This window comes from Platichthys flesus, chromosome 10, assembly GCF_949316205.1.
Source record: "Platichthys flesus chromosome 10, fPlaFle2.1, whole genome shotgun sequence".
NCBI lineage: Eukaryota > Metazoa > Chordata > Actinopteri > Pleuronectiformes > Pleuronectidae > Platichthys > Platichthys flesus.
The window spans coordinates 17,789,717-17,809,355 of NC_084954.1; the positions used below are offsets into that span (position 1 = coordinate 17,789,717).

At 40.7% G+C, this 19,639-nt stretch overlaps 2 protein-coding genes across 2 annotated transcripts; both read right to left on the reverse strand.

Moving 5' to 3' along the window:
• Nucleotides 1-6,540: 6,540 nt before the first annotated feature.
• Nucleotides 6,541-9,134, reverse strand: kcnf1b (potassium voltage-gated channel, subfamily F, member 1b). The gene has a single exon (XM_062397631.1). It carries the CDS (start codon nt 9,038-9,040, stop codon nt 7,721-7,723), a length of 1,320 nt encoding a protein of 439 aa, XP_062253615.1. The 5' UTR covers nt 9,041-9,134; the 3' UTR covers nt 6,541-7,720.
• A 788-nt stretch (nt 9,135-9,922) lies between these two features.
• On the reverse strand, nt 9,923-18,593 carry atp6v1c2 (ATPase H+ transporting V1 subunit C2). The gene is made up of 12 exons (XM_062397663.1): nt 18,465-18,593; nt 17,107-17,174; nt 16,447-16,532; nt 15,796-15,890; nt 15,371-15,462; nt 15,196-15,291; nt 15,047-15,115; nt 12,778-12,870; nt 12,611-12,698; nt 12,420-12,517; nt 12,199-12,328; nt 9,923-10,450 (listed from the first exon to the last, which is right to left on the reverse strand). The coding sequence occupies exons 1-12, from the start codon at nt 18,591-18,593 to the stop codon at nt 10,361-10,363; spliced, it is 1,134 nt and encodes a 377-aa protein (XP_062253647.1). The 3' UTR covers nt 9,923-10,360.
• Nucleotides 18,594-19,639: the final 1,046 nt, after the last annotated feature.

Here is a 19,639-nt window from a genome sequence, read left to right on the forward strand (position 1 = left end):
CCACACGCTACATCAGCAGCAACCAACCAACGTTATTACGGTGACAAACAATATAGACTAACGTTATTATATTAACAATTGTTTTCAACCAACATTATAATGGTGACTCGTCGGACAGACAGGCCAGACAAAACAAATTGATCTATTGATCAACACACAGTCAGTACGTTGGCTATTTCAATGAAGCATTAGTCCTGACCGTATATAACTTCTGACCCGCACTGAAAACCTATGTATGTACAAAATTTCTAGCAGCTAAATGGTAAAATTTGTGGATTAACAAAGGCTAAACAATTATCCTGGATAATCCACAGACCTCAATGTTAGTACTGGTAGTTCTCATAGGTTTAAGAGGAAGATCTTATATTCTAATTGTTTCACTTCAGAAAAAAATATGATATCTCCACAATTTGTTCAAAAAACGGTTTGGTTGGATTTTGGTGTATTGTCTGAAACACTGAAAAACCACCAATTTAATTCAATTCATATATTAATATTTAATATACTTCTTCATTGCATTTGAATGCATCCAAAACACAGTGATGTAGACACAACAACCCACTAATCAATTGACTATAAAGTTTGGTAAGAGTGCAGCCACTGAGCTCTTATATATAGACTCACCGTCTGATACAGTATTTGTACCATAAATATACATATACATAGTCAGTGCCTGTTGGCCCAACACAACAACAAAAACACAGAATAACTTCTTCACCCCCTGCCAGTGAAGTGGCCTTTACAGGGGGAACATGCATTATTGACCAAGAAGTGCTTTAGAAAACTGAAAAGTGAGACACAAAGAGTCTCCAGCGATGCCATTTGAAAACACATTCTCTGAAAGAGGCGAGCTGCGCTAAAAACTAGACATAGTGACCAGCTGTGAGCAGGTGGGGGCCCAGGAGGTGACCAAAAGCAATCATGGAGCAGGCTGAGTGCTCGCCCTGCATCGGAGCGCCAGAATGAACAAACCTAATGTCTGAAAGGACACCTTCCTGCAGCTTTTACAGATTAATTGTCGGGATCAATAATTTAGCTGTCAGAGGGACTGCTGATCTAAAGCGCAGAGACAAAAGGGGTTCTCACTCAACTCATCAAGATTGCCGTCTCCCACATTAAACTGGGGCCGAATCCGAAGCCTTTCTTGACATCGAGGAAGTGAAGTTGTGACAGTGTTTTTCAGACTTTTTTCGGGTCACACTGAACAAGACGGCACCAAGATGTCACGAGCATCAGAGTCCGATGCAGAAAACAAGAAAAAATTCTGTGAAATCACAAAAACAACACACTCAGCCTGTGTATGTTTGGCAGACAGAAGCTGCCAGAAATACATTAGCAGCCTGAGTCACTGCTCAAATCCTCCTGGCCTTGAAGCACATATCACATGAAATCACCAGATACGTAACTTAATTTCTCTTTGACAAACACAACTACACAAAATTTTATTTTCAAAAAAATGTCTTATAGGTGCTGCGGGTCAGCAACTCAACGTGTATAAACTTAAGCCTTTGTCTATCAGGTCAACCCCACAGGATCCTCTTTGCTTGGTCCACATGCACAATCTCGTTTTTGGACACTATAATATTAATTCATATTAGTTCACTGATCATCAACTTGTGTTAATGTGCCCAGAAACACTTATTAATGCTCCAGAATATCCAGGGGAAAAGACTCCAAAACATGAGCGTAAACTTTGTGTATAAAAAAAAAGTATTTTTCTAATGTTCTTTTATAAAAAAAATTGCAATCCAAATATAACAACCATTTCAGTACAATTCTTTCAACTCAAGAAATTTACACTTTTTCTTTAAAATAGCAGGCGTCCAGACAGAAAACAGTCCTGGTTTAAAAAATGCATGAGGGTGTGTTTGTGGGTAGGAGAGTATCCAAGGGGAGGGAGACTGATCTCTGGACTGTGATTTATTGTTTACTCTTTATGACTCTAGAACAGGGTTGTCAAACATACGACCCGCCAGGGGGTCCAGCTCGGACCGACGGATTCAAGGCATGCTCTAAATTAATATAAAAAAAAATAAAAAATTAATTTGTTAAATCATCATCGTATCAGTGCCAGCATGAAATACCAGGAGCGGAAAATGTGTCTGTGTGTCTCCGCCCCCACTCACTCGCTCAGAGACACACACATGAGATCAGAGCTCGTTCCTGTGAAGCAGCCGGTCAGGGACAAACAAGACAAAGTGTTCAAAAACCAAGGTGAAAAGAAAGTATGATGAAGCCTGTCTTGCTCTAGAGTTCACAGTGAATGAAGGAGGACATGAGGAGAGACTAGTGTGTATTTTATGTTTGAAATCTCTGGCAGCTGACAGTATGGGACCCAACAAATTAAGAAGACACTTAGAAACATCAGAACCCAGTCACATGCATGTGTTCTTTTTGGTTGAGCTTTATCACCGTTGAAACAAAGTGATTATAATTTAATAAATGTTTTTTTCTATTTTTGAAAAAAGTACAGATTGAGGGAGGAATGTATTAATAAATGTCACCAAATGTACTTCAATTAAATTGAATTCAGGCAAAGTTGAAACAGATTAACAGAAATAAATGTTTTAATATATCTGTTTCCTACCATCATTGTTGTGGAAATCATTGTTAATAATTATTGTGAGAAATAATTAACATTGACGTGATCAGACAGTCTCTTCACAACTATTATTATTATTACTAAAAGGTGATCTTTGCACACCTCAGCCGGCCCGCGCCGGCCCTCACCTTTCACTATCAATGCGTGCGTCAGACTCCTAGGTCTGGTTCCAAGACTATGGTACTGTGTAAGCATTGCACTGAATCAGACAGGGAAATTACACATGGCAATTTGAATGCGAGTGTGAATATATGTTGCTCTTCAGTCTGTAATCTATCCCAGGTGCACTGCTGATATATGTGGAAAGAGCATTATTATATATCAGGTAATTCAACTCCTTTCCTGTCCAACTCAGTAATAATCTAAAATATCATGATTGAGACTTATGACTTGCTCTGGACTTCAAGGAAATACTGTGTTGCACTATTAAATCTATTACAGTGAACTGCAGTGTGCATTCGATGTGGGAGTCTAGACTAAAAGCAAAAAGGCTCCGTTGAGGCAGAATAATGAGAGAGACTGTTATTTAAAGACTGGAGCCATGACAACAGAGGACCACTTCTGGTGCGGGGACACAAGCTGTATTCATTTGACATGGAATAAAAAGCTGACGTGAATATGTTGCTGTAATGTCGCCTAATTCATGACTTCAGATAAAGGAGACATGATCTGGCTTGATGTTGAGGACATTGACTTTGACTTTGACTTACTAATGTATTAATCTGAGGAATTGGCTGCCTGCCCTTCTAATTGCTGCAAAACACCAGAGTGTAACCGTCTTTAATCTGGAGGGGGGCCTTAAAGAGACAGCAGCAAGAAACAATTGTTTCTGACAGAGGCTGAAAAGAGAAGCTGCAGCATTGGACAGTTTGAGGAAAGTGATTTTCTGAACATTAGTGCATGTAAAAAATGTTCAACTTATAACACAAATTAAAAGTAGGAACCCTAATATGAGCAAAATGTCTCCTTAAATGTTTTCATTCTCACCAACATTAGTTGTGATGGTTTCTCCGGCTAATTCTAAATGTGTGATAATGACACAGGGAAATACAAACACATCACACGTAAACGCACATCAAATGGTGTAAGGCGGTCCGAAGCAACTCAACCAAAACAAAGAAGAGCCTGCACAAGTGGAGTGGCATTAGTGTGCTGGCTCTTCTTTGATAATGATACAGGACAATCAATGTTTGGTGTCTACAAGCTAAATAAGTACTCTGTCCAGTTAACAGGCTAACCTTCCAAATTCAAATGAGTCATGAATGATATAAATGTCTATGGGGTCCATAGAAGTGGCTCTGGGACCAGGTTGTCAATAGCTTCTTGAGGGCAACAACACAAAACTGTCTCATTATCACATTGTACTGCTGTTATCGATCATTTTTACCGTTCTTGTATATTGTCTGGCCACATTGATTGATGTCCTTTTTAGTTTTCTGTGCTATATAGGTGAAATATTTGTATTCCATGTGAGTGACTGATCTTTGTTCACATGAACAATGTGAAATGCAATTTGTCATTCCAGATATAATTTCCATTCAGTCCGGGCTATTTTTCATATGTACAGTCTTTTTTATCATTGTTGTGGTTTTAGCTTCATCACTTTACACTTTGAATGTATATGTGTCTGTGCTTCTTTGTGAATTTTCTCTGTCTATTTTTTTGTATTAAAATAAGGTTATGTTGAGCTTAGCTAAGTTTTCTTTCTTTTCCTTATATAATGTATCGCAGTCATTTTATCATAATTTGTTTCTGTGGTGTGATTGCTGCAATAATTACTATTATAATCCAGCTACGATTAGCCACAAATGAATACCTCATCAACCAAGAGTACAGAGATCAGTCACTTAATCAATGAGTCACTTAGCAACCACTCTGATTATCCATTACAGCGTTTATGTGATGTTTTAAACAAATACTCTACATATTTGATGGATTCAGCTTCTCAGATGTGAAAATGTAATGCGTTAAATTGTCTTAACACAATAGTGAATTTAATACCTTTTGGTTTGGGTCTGTACTATAGATTTTTAGGTTTATGAACAAATGCATTAACTAGCGGTCCATAATCTGTGTTCAGATTTCTTCAAACCCAACTGTCTGACTTAGATTCAAAAACACCACTCTTCAAAAACAAACAAAGTGAGGGTTATGAACAGCATTTGCCATTTTAGAAATGTCACTGTGTGATTGCTGCAGAGTGGCTGCATCAGTACCAAATATACATCTCAAAAGACCTGAAATAACTAAAGAAAAACAGGCTGTGTGTGTGTGTGTGTCTGTGTGTGAAACTTTTTGTACCTGAACCCAAACAAACCTATTCACACGCCTACGCTCCAATGTCACTATTACCTTAGGGAACTAATTAAAAATGACTAATCATTAGTTCTAAATCTTCCTTCAATCAAAAGCTATTTACTGTCAAATCCTCTTCCGGATGCTGATGTGCACTCTGGGACTAAAAGGATTGTGGGAGACGTCTCGTGTGAAGCATCAAAGCACACGTGTGGAAGCCAGGTATTGACAAGGAGCCTCTTAACGTCTTTGATGCATCGGTTTACAGGTTGTCATTGATCAAACATTAGCAGGAGAGACTCAGAGAGAAGTGAATTGTTCTTTAGAGCGTTCACCTTTTCATAAAGTAGCCGCACATTCTGAGCCAAGGTCAGGGGGTCTGTTTGGCTTTTAAAGGTCAGCGCAGTGCAGCAACATGTTATTTCAACCTGTTTGGTAGCCACAGGAGTGAGATTAAGTCGTGTGTAACATATGATGTGTTATATTTGGTTGAAGTCAATGTCAGATAGTCTCTCAATGCCCTCCTCATCCTCAAGCAGACCCCCTCTCTTTCATTTTTCTCAACATTCAGGGCGCAAACACAGTTTTCACATTGGAACATTTATATGTGAAGTTTTGCATCATGACCCACCCTTGAAAAACATGACAGCGCCAGCGCTTTACATGTCGCTGCATCTGATTGCTGCTCTCTCAGTCGGTGAAGCTGACAGATCATCATCCGAGGCTGGGGGGGCCGAGGAGGGGGAGAGACGAGGGAGTGAGATTTGAGACAGGGAGAAACAGCGGGTGGGGTGGTGGTGGTGGGAGAGAGATGGAGTTGAGGGAGCCAGGGTTTTTCTTAGTGTTCAGCGTGTGTGGGTGTGTACACAGCCTCACTTTGAAGTGTTTTCCCGAAGGGGGACAGCTCCACTTCTCACAGACCACCAACTCGGATCATGTCACACATGATTCACAGGCTGGAGAAAACAGAAACTCATGCGGCAACATGCAGATGAAGGTACACACACAAATATGGTTTACAAACACTCACACAAACACACACAGTTGTGTCGGCATCACAGATTGTTTTACATTGATTTCCTAGAAACGTACATTAACATTAACCTGACCATAGTTACTCAGGCCTTACCTTAACCTTAACCCTGATCTTTAAAATCATCTTCAACTTAAAATGTCATGATTTAATTATTTACATTGTGTGGACTTGCTTTTTGTCTCCATAAGGAAGACAAGTCCCCTTTGTAAACTTGCACAGTTTGTGACTGTGTAAACAGAGTTAGATCCCCACAACATTATACCTGGACAACACACACACGCACTAACACACCTAACCCTAACCTGACCCTAAAGCTAAACTTAACCTTGTGTTATTTCTATAAAATGGCTGAAAAACCAAAACATGAACCAACTTTTTTTCAAATACAGTTGTGGTACACAAATCAATGTTGTATCAACAAAAGGCACACATCCTCTTGAGTCTCAAGGTTTAACGGATCCCAGACCTTTAGTGGTCAAATGTAAATACAAAAAGATAGAACTTTATTGAATCCTATAGAATTGGTACATACAAAACCATTTTTTTAAATCTTTGAAAATAAATTTCCATTTTCTTGTAACCACTGAACTGTGCAGTGCTATGGACATTTGATTGAGGTGAAAAAATATGGAAATGAGAATAGCTATTAAACAACTAAACAAATAGTTTGTCACGGACATGCACAGACAAGGACTTGTCCTAGAACATAGGACAAGATGCAAAATGTCGTCAGTTTATAATCAAATGTAAAGGTAAAAATAAGGAGAAACACACAAAGTGACTATTTATTTCAACAATATCTAGTACATTTTAACTGTTGAAAAGGATCCAACTCTCACTATTACATACACGCACATACACACAAACTGTTGCTCCAGTTTTTTGGAGGACACATTTTGACATAATGCAGTCTCTAGCCCCTAACCTTCACAAATAAATCCCTCAACTCAACGTCAGCTCTCACTCAAATGTAAACCTACTTTATCCAGAAGTTTCAAACCAAGTTTTAACGATCAAAAAGCCAATTGAAGCAGTTAAAAGCAGTACCTCACTTTTTACCTCACAAAAAGTGAGGTAAATATCCTCTCTCCACAAGGTCTGTTATTATTTACATAGCTTTTTTTCTGGGGGCTGCATTGTAAGGTTCATCTTTAGATCCCCCCCCCCACCCCTCAAATTTGTGGCATGTTGCCATATAAACAGTGAATTTGGTTTGTTTGCTGAAATCACACGAGAGTCCTCTTTGATCTGAGTCAGAAGCTGTTTCTCTTTACTCTTATCCCTCGATTTTAAGTTCAACAAGAAAACATGGCTGGAAACACAGATAGAATATTTGTCTCAACATACTGTAGCTTTGGATAAGCTCTAAAAGTTGTTGAATCCATCCTTTACCTGTAAATACTGTTAATCAATTTCAGTTTGTATTTTTACCTTTTCCCTCATATGTAACAACACTATATACTTTTTTCATGCACAAGTTTTACTCCCATAATAATGACAGTCTTCACAATGACAAGAGTTAGAGGTAACTGGAACAGAGGCAGAAGCAGAACATCACATATTTCCAATTGAAAGCAACAGCAGAGTAAATACAACATTTTCATCATGGCTCTATGTACAGATGTCTCTTTGTGCTGGCAGGTCCCAAAGTCTTCTTTTCAATACGCGTAAACGTTATCGTCAAATTTGGTGGATTTGATGATTGACAGTGATTTTCTGCGTTTATCATGGATTTTAACTTTCTCTTACAATAACAAGTTACATAAAGTCTTAGCTTGTTCAAAGTGTTAATCCCTACTTTCCCTGCGCGCCTCCCTGCCAGACTTCAGCCCCATCAGCTCCACCTCATGTTTTGCTGCGGTCTCTAGCACTTTCTGCTTATTATAGAAAACCACAAAGTTATTAATGATGGGGTGGATGGGCAGAGCGATGGCTATCACCCCGCACAGAAAGCTCACGGCTGCGTTGCACTTGCCGAGCGTGGTCTTGGGGTAGATGTCTCCATAGCCCACCGTGGTCATGGTGATGATGGCCCACCAGAAGGACTGAGGGATGCTCTTGAAAAGAGTCTCCGGGTGGCTTTGCTCCATGGTGTATGCCAGCGCAGAGAACACGAAGATCCCCACGCTCATGTACATGAGGAGCAGCCCCAGCTCCTTGAGGCTCCGCTTCAGCGCGTGGGTCAGAGTCTGCAGTCCGGAGGAGTGGCGCGCCAGCTTGAAAATACGCGCGATACGCATGATGCGGAGCGCCTGCACAGCCTGCTGCACGTTCCCAAGCTCCATCATGGATGAGGTGCCGAGGTGGGTGAGGGACAGGACCACGTAGAAGGGTATAATGGCCATGAAGTCGATGACGTTCATGAAGGAGAATGCGAAGTTCAGCTTGTTCGGAGAGGAGGCGAGACGGAGCAGGTACTCCGCCGTGAACCACAACATGCACACAGTCTCGATCCCCTCCAATATCGGGTGCTCCACGAGTTTCCCCTCGGAGTCCGTCACCTGCAGCTCCGGGATGGTTCCCACGCACATCACCACCGCCGACACCAGGATGGAGAGGAAGGATGCGATGGCGATGACGCGCGCCGCCAGGGAGGAACCCGGCTTCTCCATCAGCCGCCACAGGAACCTCTGGCACCGCTGGGCGCGCGTAAAGCACTGGTCCACCTCCATATCCTCCAATATTACCTTCACCTTGTTGGAAATCTCCGTCAGCTCCTCCTCCTTCTCACTCAGGTAACTTTTACAACACTCATCTAAAACGCTTTTGTCTATCTTCCAGAACTCCATTTCCTTGATGAAGCAGATGGGGCAGATGCCGTTTTTGATGTGGATTTCATCGAAGTAGTAAACGTCGATGATGCACTTGAAGGCATCGGGGTCTCGGTCAAAGTAGAACTCCTTTCTACTCGGATCGAAGTCATCACACAGCGAGGAGACAACTTCTTGATTTTGAGTTGGACAGTTCACTAACTCCGCCAGTCTGCTCTCCGGGTAGCGGTTCAAAACATCCCCGAAGAGCACCACCCGGACTCCGCCGATGTTAACAGCTATCTCCCCCTCTGCGCAGAAACCCCTCCTGTAGTTGGGCTTCGGGGTTGTCCACATTGTATTTAATGTTTCCCTGTGTCAATATCAGTCATTTAATAAGAAATAAATTTAAAAAAAACGTTTGTGATTAACAAGAATGAATGACCATTATTTCCGTGCGTAAAATGTTTCCTCCTCAGATTGTGCCATGCGCTGAATGCCACAGTTTGAGCGGCCAGCTTTTCTTAACACTTCCCACCTCTCTCTCTCTCTCTCTCTCTCTCTCTTTCTCTCTCGCTCTCTCTCTCACTCTCTCTTTCTCTCTCTCTCTCTCTCTCGCTCTCTCTCTCTCTCTCTCACTCTCTCTCTCTCTCTCTCTCTCTCCCCCACCTCTCTCTCTTTTTTTCTGAGCTGCTAATATCTTCCAAAATAAAAAAAACTAAACATTTGTATAATTTCAGGTGATCATGTAATGAAGCATCACATAAAGATAAAGGGCTTTACCCAAGTGCAATTTACTTGGGGTATTTACTTATACTCCACTACATTTTAGAGGAAAACGTGGTACTTTTTACAACACTACATTTTTCTGACAATTAAGTTTGTGCTTAGTTTTCAGAGTATGATTCTACACCCTCATATTTGACCCTTATGAAAATCGTTGTGTTCTTGGGGCCCTTGTAATGTTTCAAATGTCCAAGAGTCCTTAAAAAGAAAAAAACCAAAGTAAGAACCCACTGGAATCCAAGCGGCAAAACCAGAAATATAGGCTGCGTCTTCGAACCTGGCTGGAGCATATTTCCCACAGTGCAAATCCACTGCCCACACTTAAGTTGGAGTTTTACAAGGTGTTTTCAGCTATTTTGACATTTCACAGTAGGAAGAGCATGCATAAAGGACTCTCAAAAGGAAATCCATTTTATTACTGTAATGGTTCAAAAAGTTATTGTGCGCTTACAGTACACAAAGGAAAACACTGACCAACATTTTTTAATTGTTCTATAATTCCATGAGCAGCACATCACACAGTTTTCTCTGTGTGTCGACTACACTGTAGTGAAGAGAAGCCAAATCCATCCACGGTTAACCTGACTGGATTATTGACATCTCTGTCTGAAGCAGCCACTTCCTTCTGCCTCAGGAGAAATATTGAAAAGACATTCTAGGAAACACTCTTTACCAGATTAGTTTTCTTTTAGTGTTGAGGGCTTTCACACTCCTGGCTCTGAGTGTGAGTGACTGGTCTGGAACAAGTGCATGAGCCACAGGGTCTCTCATTACTCATCATGGGTCCTCTCTTTGCTGTCCGTGTTGATGTTGCGCTCGGGGCTCCTCCCTCCACGAGGGACGGGGCCCCTCACTGCTTGGTCACTGGGTGGGTCCCCTCTTTGCCAACTGCTAGCTGATCTCCACTATGCTGGTGTTGATGCCGAAACAGATGTAGGAGAAGTACTCCTGCTGACAGAGTCCTGGGATGTCACAGTTCACCTGTTGGCAGGAGTTAGACAAAGAAAACCCTGGAGCGTTACACTTATCTAGTACCAATTAAACCCCCTTATTATCCTGTACTGGAGCGTCTGTTCACCATGCAAATGATGTTCGTTTCCCAGGCTGCTCTGTCTTGTATGTTGTGCACCATAGTTCCACTGTCCTTACTTGCCTGCAGTGAATGTGTGTGTAGTGCAGCAGCCCACACAAATTCACTCTCCTCCCTGCAGTCTGGCAAGACCATGGGTAAATTTGCATGAGACAGATGTCATTTCATGTAGGCCGGACAGCAGATGGCGGACAGTGCTCCTCTCCATTCTGACATTATCATGAAATCGGAATGAATGCTCAACTAACCGGACTGTCAGTGCTTTTATGACAATGGACAAACATTCTCAAGTTCAAGCTAAATTATTCAAGACAATCAATTTCTGAATAAATTGAATTTCAGTAGTTTTTTTTGCCTTAGAATCAAACCTTTAGCAAATGGCTAAATGATCATTAAATGCCCTTTTAAGTACAAGTCACAACTAGAACATTTTACTAGAAATGCAGCACTGCCGTTGTATTCCTTGACCACTGAAATATCATCAGTTAATCTTTGAGTCCATGTGACAACAGGTCAAAACTCTAAAATATTTCCTAAAGGCAGATTTGAGATATCATGTATATGAGGCCAAATAGTTTGGAGTCCACTGTGCTCTTGACCTTTGACTTTTGACCATATAAGTCTAATCTGTTATTTTTCATGTCCAAGTGACCATTTGTACCAAATATGATGAAATTCTCTCTAAGTGCTCTTGAGATATTATGTTCACAAGAATGGGACAGACGTATAACCTGAAAACATAATGCCTCGGACTGGTTGTCAGCAGTGAAGAGGTATTTAAAAGCTCCACTGGATGTCAAATTTGATTATGAAAGTCACTTAATCTAAATGACTGGATTTTCTCTAACATTTTGGAGGAAACAATTGTCAACTGACACAAACAGAAAAATGTGATCTGAGGAGTTGACAGAAGACTTTTCAATATCACAGTGACAGACAGCACTGGACTGGCTCAGAGACAAGTCTTCGACTGTCAACATGGCTCAGCCAAAGCCCCAGAGTTTGAGAGGGTCTGCCAGGAAGACTGAGATAAACTGCCAGAATCCACCTGAATAAAGTGATAAAGACTCAGAGCTGTAGCTGCTGACAAAGCCCCAAAACTTCTGAATTAAGGGTCTAAACACTTTAAGAGATTTTTTGTCATTCAGGGGATAACAGTTTCTTTTGAAGTTGAAGGATTGCAGATTCCTTGAAGGGGTGTAGGGTGGAAGTAGGTCTGATATGTACTGCATGCTGTACACTGTAAACTGTTTATATTCTATCTTCCATTCCTTTCTTCCTTTTATTTATTCATATAATTTTATTTTTCAAATTAATATTATGCAAGTAAATGTAAAATGTTGTGAACTCTGCCACTCCTACAATAAGACAATATGAAAAAATTGTATGTCCATGTCTGAAAGGATAAAATGCTGACACTTTATATCCAAAGGGTCAAAGGTCAACTTCACAGTGACGTCATGGTGTTCTGCAAAAACAGTTCACTGTCTGTTATCTAACACTATGTAGCAGCAGAAGGGGAGGTTGCGACCATGTTTCATGCAGCTTGACTCGATGTGGCCTTGGATGAAATATGAACCTAACAGTGGTGTAGTTACAAGCAGCATCAGAATAGGTGAAGGTTAATGTGACCTCTTACGTCTGTTTTGCTGGAAGTGGCTGTGGGATCCAGGTGCATGAAGAGTGAGGCCAGTTCTCCTCTGAGTTTCTTCGAGCACTTGCTGTCGGTCAGCAGCAGAAGAGCCTGATAGTTTATAGGTAGTCCATACCTGGGAGTGGGATATCATCATGAGTCTATTCGCACATACTCAACATGCCAATGGTTTACTAAAGTTGGGAGTACATGATATCACCACTGACCTGAGGACTGATTCCACAAACACCCTCAACGCTTTTAAGTGGATCCAGGCTGTAAATATCTCCCTGAAATTAACCTTCAGCCAGCGCACAAAGATTCCCTGTGGAGGAGCGGAGCACAAATATCTACACAACACACACACACACACAACAGAATTCAACTCTACAGAGAGAATACATGATGCTTGACTCACGCATTGTTCCTTCTTGTGAACGCTCAGCTGCTTCCTCTCCTGCTGCTTCTCCTCCTCCTGATCAAAGCGATACTCACGCACAGTGAACCTGTGGATCAGAGGCTACGCTGTGGTAACACGTCTTTGACCTGATGACGGATTGCTGTCTGGAAATCCCTCCTGCTTACTTGCTCTCCTGGGCTCTGGCTTTAAATTCACTCACAGCCCTTTTGAAAAGCGTGACTGAGAAAACTCCCCCCTCTTCGTCGTCATGCAGCTTCCTGATGGTCACACATACAAACATGACAGAGCAATAGAATGAACAATTAAAGCCGGGGGATACTGATGACTAACTATACTTTATATCAAGCATTGTGAAGCTTATATTGTTTTATTCTACGTATGATAAGGGGAATAACCATCATTTTTGGTATTGTTGATGCATGTTTTCCAGCTATATACAGCTAACTGGCATTTAGAGTTGTTCCCCTCTGGATAACTTGGAATAGTTTTGGTGATCTGGTGATTTGGAAATCCTTCCTCTGGCCCAAGTATGTTGATTTAAAAACATCCATCCGGACAATAGGTTGCGTAAGAGGTTGAGGATGTATCACATGGTCTACTGTATTCCCCTAATTAAGAAGAGAGAATAATCTTTATTACATGAAATGGGGCGGCTGTGGCTGAGGGGAAGAGTGGTCGTCCTCCAACCTGAAGGTCGGAGGTTCAATCCCCGGTCTGAACAATCTGCATGCCGAAGTGTCCTTGGGCAAGATGCTGAACCCTGAATGGCCCCCACAGTATAACAAAGTGCTGGGATAGATGCTCTGCATGAATGTGTGTGTGAATTGGTGAATGTGAAACTGTAGTGTAAAGCGCTTTGAGTGGTCATCAAGACTAGAAAAGAGCTATATAAATACAAATCCATTTACCATTTACCAAATGTCATGTTCAAAGTCCTGAAATGTTCTGGTGTGCAGATGATGACAGGTGCTGAAAGCTAAGTTTCTTCCTTTCCTTATTTGTACTTTTTCTTTTTCAAAACAGTGTAACATCTTGTTTGGTTGTTTTGGGCTGGGCTCATAAAGTGCATGACACACTAATAAAAAATTAATTTGTACGATACCGAAAAATGAACGACCTTTTTTAATTTCTTTATGATTAAAAAATCTAAAATGGATAATGATTTCAATTTTTGTCTGAAAGGTGAATGGATTGGTATTTTTCATGGTTAAATGAGTTTTCATGCGACATTAAACTCAGTGAGGAGAGGTTTCTTGGTTTTCCCAGTTGGCTCAGCAGAGGCCTACCAACATTAAATCCATGACAGTGTTTCTTAAGTTTCATGAGTAGGTGTGATGCATCTTTTTTTTTCAGACTGAAAAACAATCAACTGTATATCACAACTTGTCTGGGGCTTCATCATAACTGACAGGCTGAAGGGAGCAATCATGTTATAGTTTCCTGTCGACTGGACTGCCCTCTGCTGGGCAACACTGACAAGCAATACATTTATTTTCTTGTATTTCACTCATCCATTCATTTATCAATTAAATTAGACATCAGCTGTAGTGTTTATACTTTGAGGGTTGTAGGGAGGCTGAAGCCAATCCCAGCTTATATTGACAGAGAGCTGGGTGCACCATTTTTTTTTTTTTTTTTTTTTATGGAAACCACTCTGCAGGAATACTCTAACATGTTATTGACTTGTATCCTTCCCAAGCAGAAAACAGCCGTGACATTAACAATTGATTTGTGAGCTGCTGCTTTGAAGTCTCAGGTTTGGCATTTCGGTCAGAGTTCAAGGAAACTGTACGCCCACCTACACCTGCACCCATTGGACAGTATTGATCACATAGTATCCATGCCCAAATGCAAATCATCATCTTGTTTGTTCTACTCAAAATGGGATACCAATTAAAAAAATGGACATAACATGATGTTATAACTCAAGTGAGAATTAGGGTCTTTGTCTTATGGACATCTGTAGAAACTAACTTTTTTTAACCAATGGAGTCGCCTTCTGTTGGTCATTCATTACAAAATGGGTTTCAGGGACTTCCGAGTCTACATCTATTTTAATGAACAGTTTAGGCTCTGTTGGTTCAATTGTTTTTAATGTGTATCTTATCCACTAGGTGTCATAAATCATAGACTCTGAACCTTTAAAGGCCCTGGTTTGTCCTTTCATCAGGGGGAGTTGAGCGTTGGTAGCATTGCAAGATTTTGTTCATTTACTTATACATGGTTTTTATGGAGGGCACTTTCTCACTTTGCTTTAGGAAAAGCCCCTGGTTTAAGTAATAAGACTCGCTACGCAGAACTCTCCCTTTCTGCAGGTAATAGAACACCTGTGGTTACTGAGCCTGACCCTTGGATGTTGAGCTTAGCCAGTGCAAGCCTCGATCAAGTGGAGTGGTTTTCTCTCAAGGTCAACGGCGACTACAGGCAACTCACCTGCTCGACCGGGGAACCACAAACTGTGACAAAGACTCATAGGTCCTCTCCCACTGCAGGTAGCTCCCTCTGGGACCAAAACACATTCAAACACATCAGGAATATCACAGTACACAGTTACACACTAACACTCCTGTTATATCACTGACCTGGGCACCACTACCAGTAGAGTGGTGAGGTACTCTGAGACCACCAGGTCTTCTCGCCTCACAATGTCATTCAGACTGCGAGTGTGCAAACTCCCCCTGGAAAGAATGTCCCTTTTACATTTAGATTATACACATCATTATGTGGATTACTTCATCTTTAATGGATGTTACTCACTCGAGTTTGCGCTCAAGGCTCTGCAAGCTGGTTTTCACACTGCTGTACGTCGCAGCTCGACATTTCAATTCCGTCTCCACCTGAGAAACTTCCTGGTACACATGAAGATATAAGGTGAGGAAGTTGTGAGCGCAAGTGAACGGTTCAATCACTGGGGCTCAGACCACTTTTGAGGGGGCCAATCACATTCGAAGACTATATATAAATTCCACAAGAAACATAACTGTTTCACCAAGTAATTTGCTCCATGACTGAAGCCAAAGATAAGGGGATTTCCATTTCACTGACTTTCAATGTTTCTTTTGGGTCTTGTAACTTTGTGAAAGTGCAGTTATTCACTGCTGGATATCTCCTGCAGCTGGTTCTGACTGTAATTAATATATTTATACAACACTTATTAAACCCTCATTTTCAGCAGTCTGTACCTTGTTGATGATATCTGCCAGGCTGGAGAGAGGCAGTGCTGTTGGATACTTGGCTTTGTCCCACTGAAACTTTGTCACATAGCTCATTAGGTCCACTGAGAAACACACACACACAGTCATAAGTTGTGACCTGACTCCAAACCAAACATTTGCAGTTGTAAAATAAATCACACCACCTCACAGTGAAATTTATCGTTCAGGAAACAAAAGGTGTAAAAGCACTTTAAAAACACACACTTTGCACAAGAAGGCTCACACATCATTGCACTGCAGCTCAAAGAGCAGATAAAATACCCCTCAGAGACTTGAGGTAAGCTTTCAGGGGCGACAGGACGGCTCTCTGAGGCACGCCGTGGTCTGAGGGAGGAACGGGACCAGAGACAGCGGTTAGCCTGGTTTGTGTTTTCCTGCTGCTTCTGTGAGTTTGCATATGGAGCATGATTTAAGCAGCTCTTAGTTTCATTTGCAAAATACATGCACCCTGTGGTTACTATGCACTAACTTGATGAGTTTGTAAACAATGTAATTAACACCCTCAGGGTTTGTGTTTGTGTTTGTGTGTGTGTGTGTGTGTGTGTGTGTGTGTGTGAGAGAGAGAGAGAGAGAGAGAGAGAGAGAGAGAGAGAGAGAGAGAGAGAGAGAGAGACTCACCTCCATTGGCTAAGGCGTTTTCAAGCACTTTGTCAGTAGAATGCTCCATCACCTCCCTCATACACTGACATGTTTTTTTGATCACACTGAGCAGACAAAGGGGAAGAATATACAATATGTCATATATCATATGGTATATATGTTATAAACACTCACAGACATCTGTGAATTCAAAGAAGCATTCGTTATTTCGTCTTGAAATGTCGGCAAATCACTCTATCTGGCAATGTTAGCAGGCCAATATACCTTTTGAAATAAAAAAGTGGAACTGGGCTTTTATTTTAGTGAATAAAGACATACAACTGAGGACAGAGACAGAAAACAATGAATCAAACTTATTTTATGGTATTTCGAGTAAACTAATAAATAAATCTGTCTGGTTTGACCTCGTTAGGCCACATTTTGATGTCGTAAATAGGCCTCCTTACACTGCGTCCGCTCAGCAACAATGAATTTAAAATCAGGAGGGAAAACTAACTGTCAGCTGGCCCTGACCATCAATTAATCATGGTGCAGGCCGCACACAGGCTTAGAGTTACTGGTCTTGATTAAGGACAAAGCTGCACATTAAGCTGCAGACGTGCAATGACCACTGGGGAACACCAGGACACATGCTTGGGCAGCTACACAGTTTGCTTCATGCTTTAACAGATGTTTTACCTCTCAGTCAGTATGTCCAGTTTGGAAAGATCATCTGACATAGTGAGCAGACTGTCCAGTATTCCCACCTGCAGTCACAGCATAGACAGTACAGTTAGTGGTGGTAGTGCTACACGGGCTGACGCATCATCCATCCGACATCATCCAGAGCTCAAATCACTAAACACAAGCGATCAGTGTATACAAATTAGTTTAGCGGGATTTAATGCAGAATATAAAATAATCCTAGGGATATGTGTGTTTTATCTAAATTGTAAGAATAGTTTTTTTCTTTATCCTAGAATGGGCCAATTTATGAAGCCCTTTAATTTAAATACCTAATATTTACATCAGGGTGGGTACTCTCTATGGAGGCTGCCATGTTTTTTTATAGTCGTCAAAACTGGACAAACTAAACAGCTTTTGAGTTTTATGACAACTTAAGGACACCACAGGTTCTCTTTCAAGTTTGGAAGGGGAGGGTGAGGTGAGGGGTATTCAGCTGCAACATGCAACTTCATCTCTAGATGTCACTACATTCTACAAACTGTACCTTTAACAAGTGATATTAAAAATTAAACGCGAGGAAACATTTAAAAAACTATTTGAAGATCACACAGGAATAGAAAACAGAAATACAAAATGTTACAGATTAGAAAAGAGTAACACTAAATAAATTAAAACATTATAAAATCATTAAAATAGTCGCTAAAATCAACACACCTATAAAAATGTGTCTTTGAGAGAGAATTAAAAGAGGATTAAGATGTTGCAATGTAGATCTCCTCAGGGAGATTGTCTCAAAGAGTGGGAGCCCTGACAGAAAAGGCCCTGTCACCTCTGGTCCTCAGCTGGAACTGTGGAATGGCGAGCAAGGCCATTACAGAGGACCTCAGGTTGCGACCTGACACATATGGTGTCAAAAGATCTTAAATGTAATCAGGTACAAGTCCAGAATGGGCCCTAGAAGCAGCAATAAAATCTCAAAATCTAAATTTTACTTGAAGCCAATAAAATGAAGCTAAAATCAGAGTAATATGTTCTTTTAGCAGATTAGAAGGGTTTTATATTTATGAACGGGTTTGAACAGCTGTTCAAACGTAACCCCTGTCAGCTGAGGTAAACAGTGATCTCTCTCAGTTAAATAGGTCAGATGGAACTTTTGCCTCAAACTGTAGAGAGCAACCTGAGCCTTCATCACCTGAGAAGGACACCAAACACCATCATCCTCCTCAGCAGTGCACTACTGTACTTGAATAAACACAGAACTAATACGCACTTGCAATTTTTCTTCTCATTAGTTCCTACAACTTCCATGTCTGTTTATTTATTCTGTATAATGTATCTGACTCCGTCAGGCAGACGAAAAGCAGCCTCACCTTGAGATCAGGGATGGAGAACATGCAGCAGGAGGCCTGGCTGGTTTTGGCAATGGTGCGCTTGAGTTGCTCTACACTGTTTAAACTGGTCTTGTCCAGTGGGACAGAAATCAACCACAAGTCTGTCATAACTCCCCCAGTGTTTCACATAGAGGCCCTCAGTCAAAATCCTCCCCACGTAAACAGGATTTGGCAACAAACAGTCTGTGACCCAGAAAAAACAAACACACAATAACATTAAAATCATACAGTCTCTCAAGCTAAGATTACAAGCAACATTAATCTTAATTTTACACATATTTATAAGTGAAAAATGTCATATTTTATCATTTGTTTCACTAGATTATTGAATTATTAAATGTCCTGTTATCATATTAACATCTCTTTTTGTTTATGGCAACATAAAGTTAAACAAAAGATTAAAAATGGAAGATGAATAAGTTATTAAAGCCTCTTACCGTCAGGTCATCCTCATGACTGTCGTGTGTTAGTCCCTCTGGGAGAATGTGAGCAGCAGCTCCACCTGAGACTGACTGACTGACAGACACTGTCAGAGGATGACACCAAGCTGCTACATCACTCGAAGTCAATTGAACAAGTACAGGTGTTGTAGTCAAGTTATCAACACTAATTTCCCTAATGCTGTAGTTTCATTTTTACTTTTGAACACATGTGCATTAAAAGTCTACAGGTGATCAAATTTAAATAACTTTCATACTGCCACAATTTGGAAAGTCAGGAAACCACACATAGAATGAGTTTTTTTTTGTCGTTCTTATAGAGGTGTGGTCTTGATGAATGTATTATAACCATTCTCAGTTTTTTGATCCATGTGACTAAAGTGGTGTTTTGAAAAACTCAACAGAAATAGAAATAGCTTTAGCAAGTAAAAAAATCAATTACTAATTTCTTAATGACTAATATCTTATAATTTTCCAAAAAGCATAAGAGCTTCATTTAAAAAATAATAAAAGAAACAAAAACTTCAAGAGAACTGCATACAAAGATTTAACTTTAAAAATAACAATAATACGTTGTTTTTTTTAATCAGTTTTTTATGTGATGAATAAATCAAAACTACGGTTCACATTGGTGTGATATGTACTACTGGGTGGAACCTAAGCTCTTATAAAGTCAAATTTAGAATCACGATGAAGGATCAACATTATGATTTG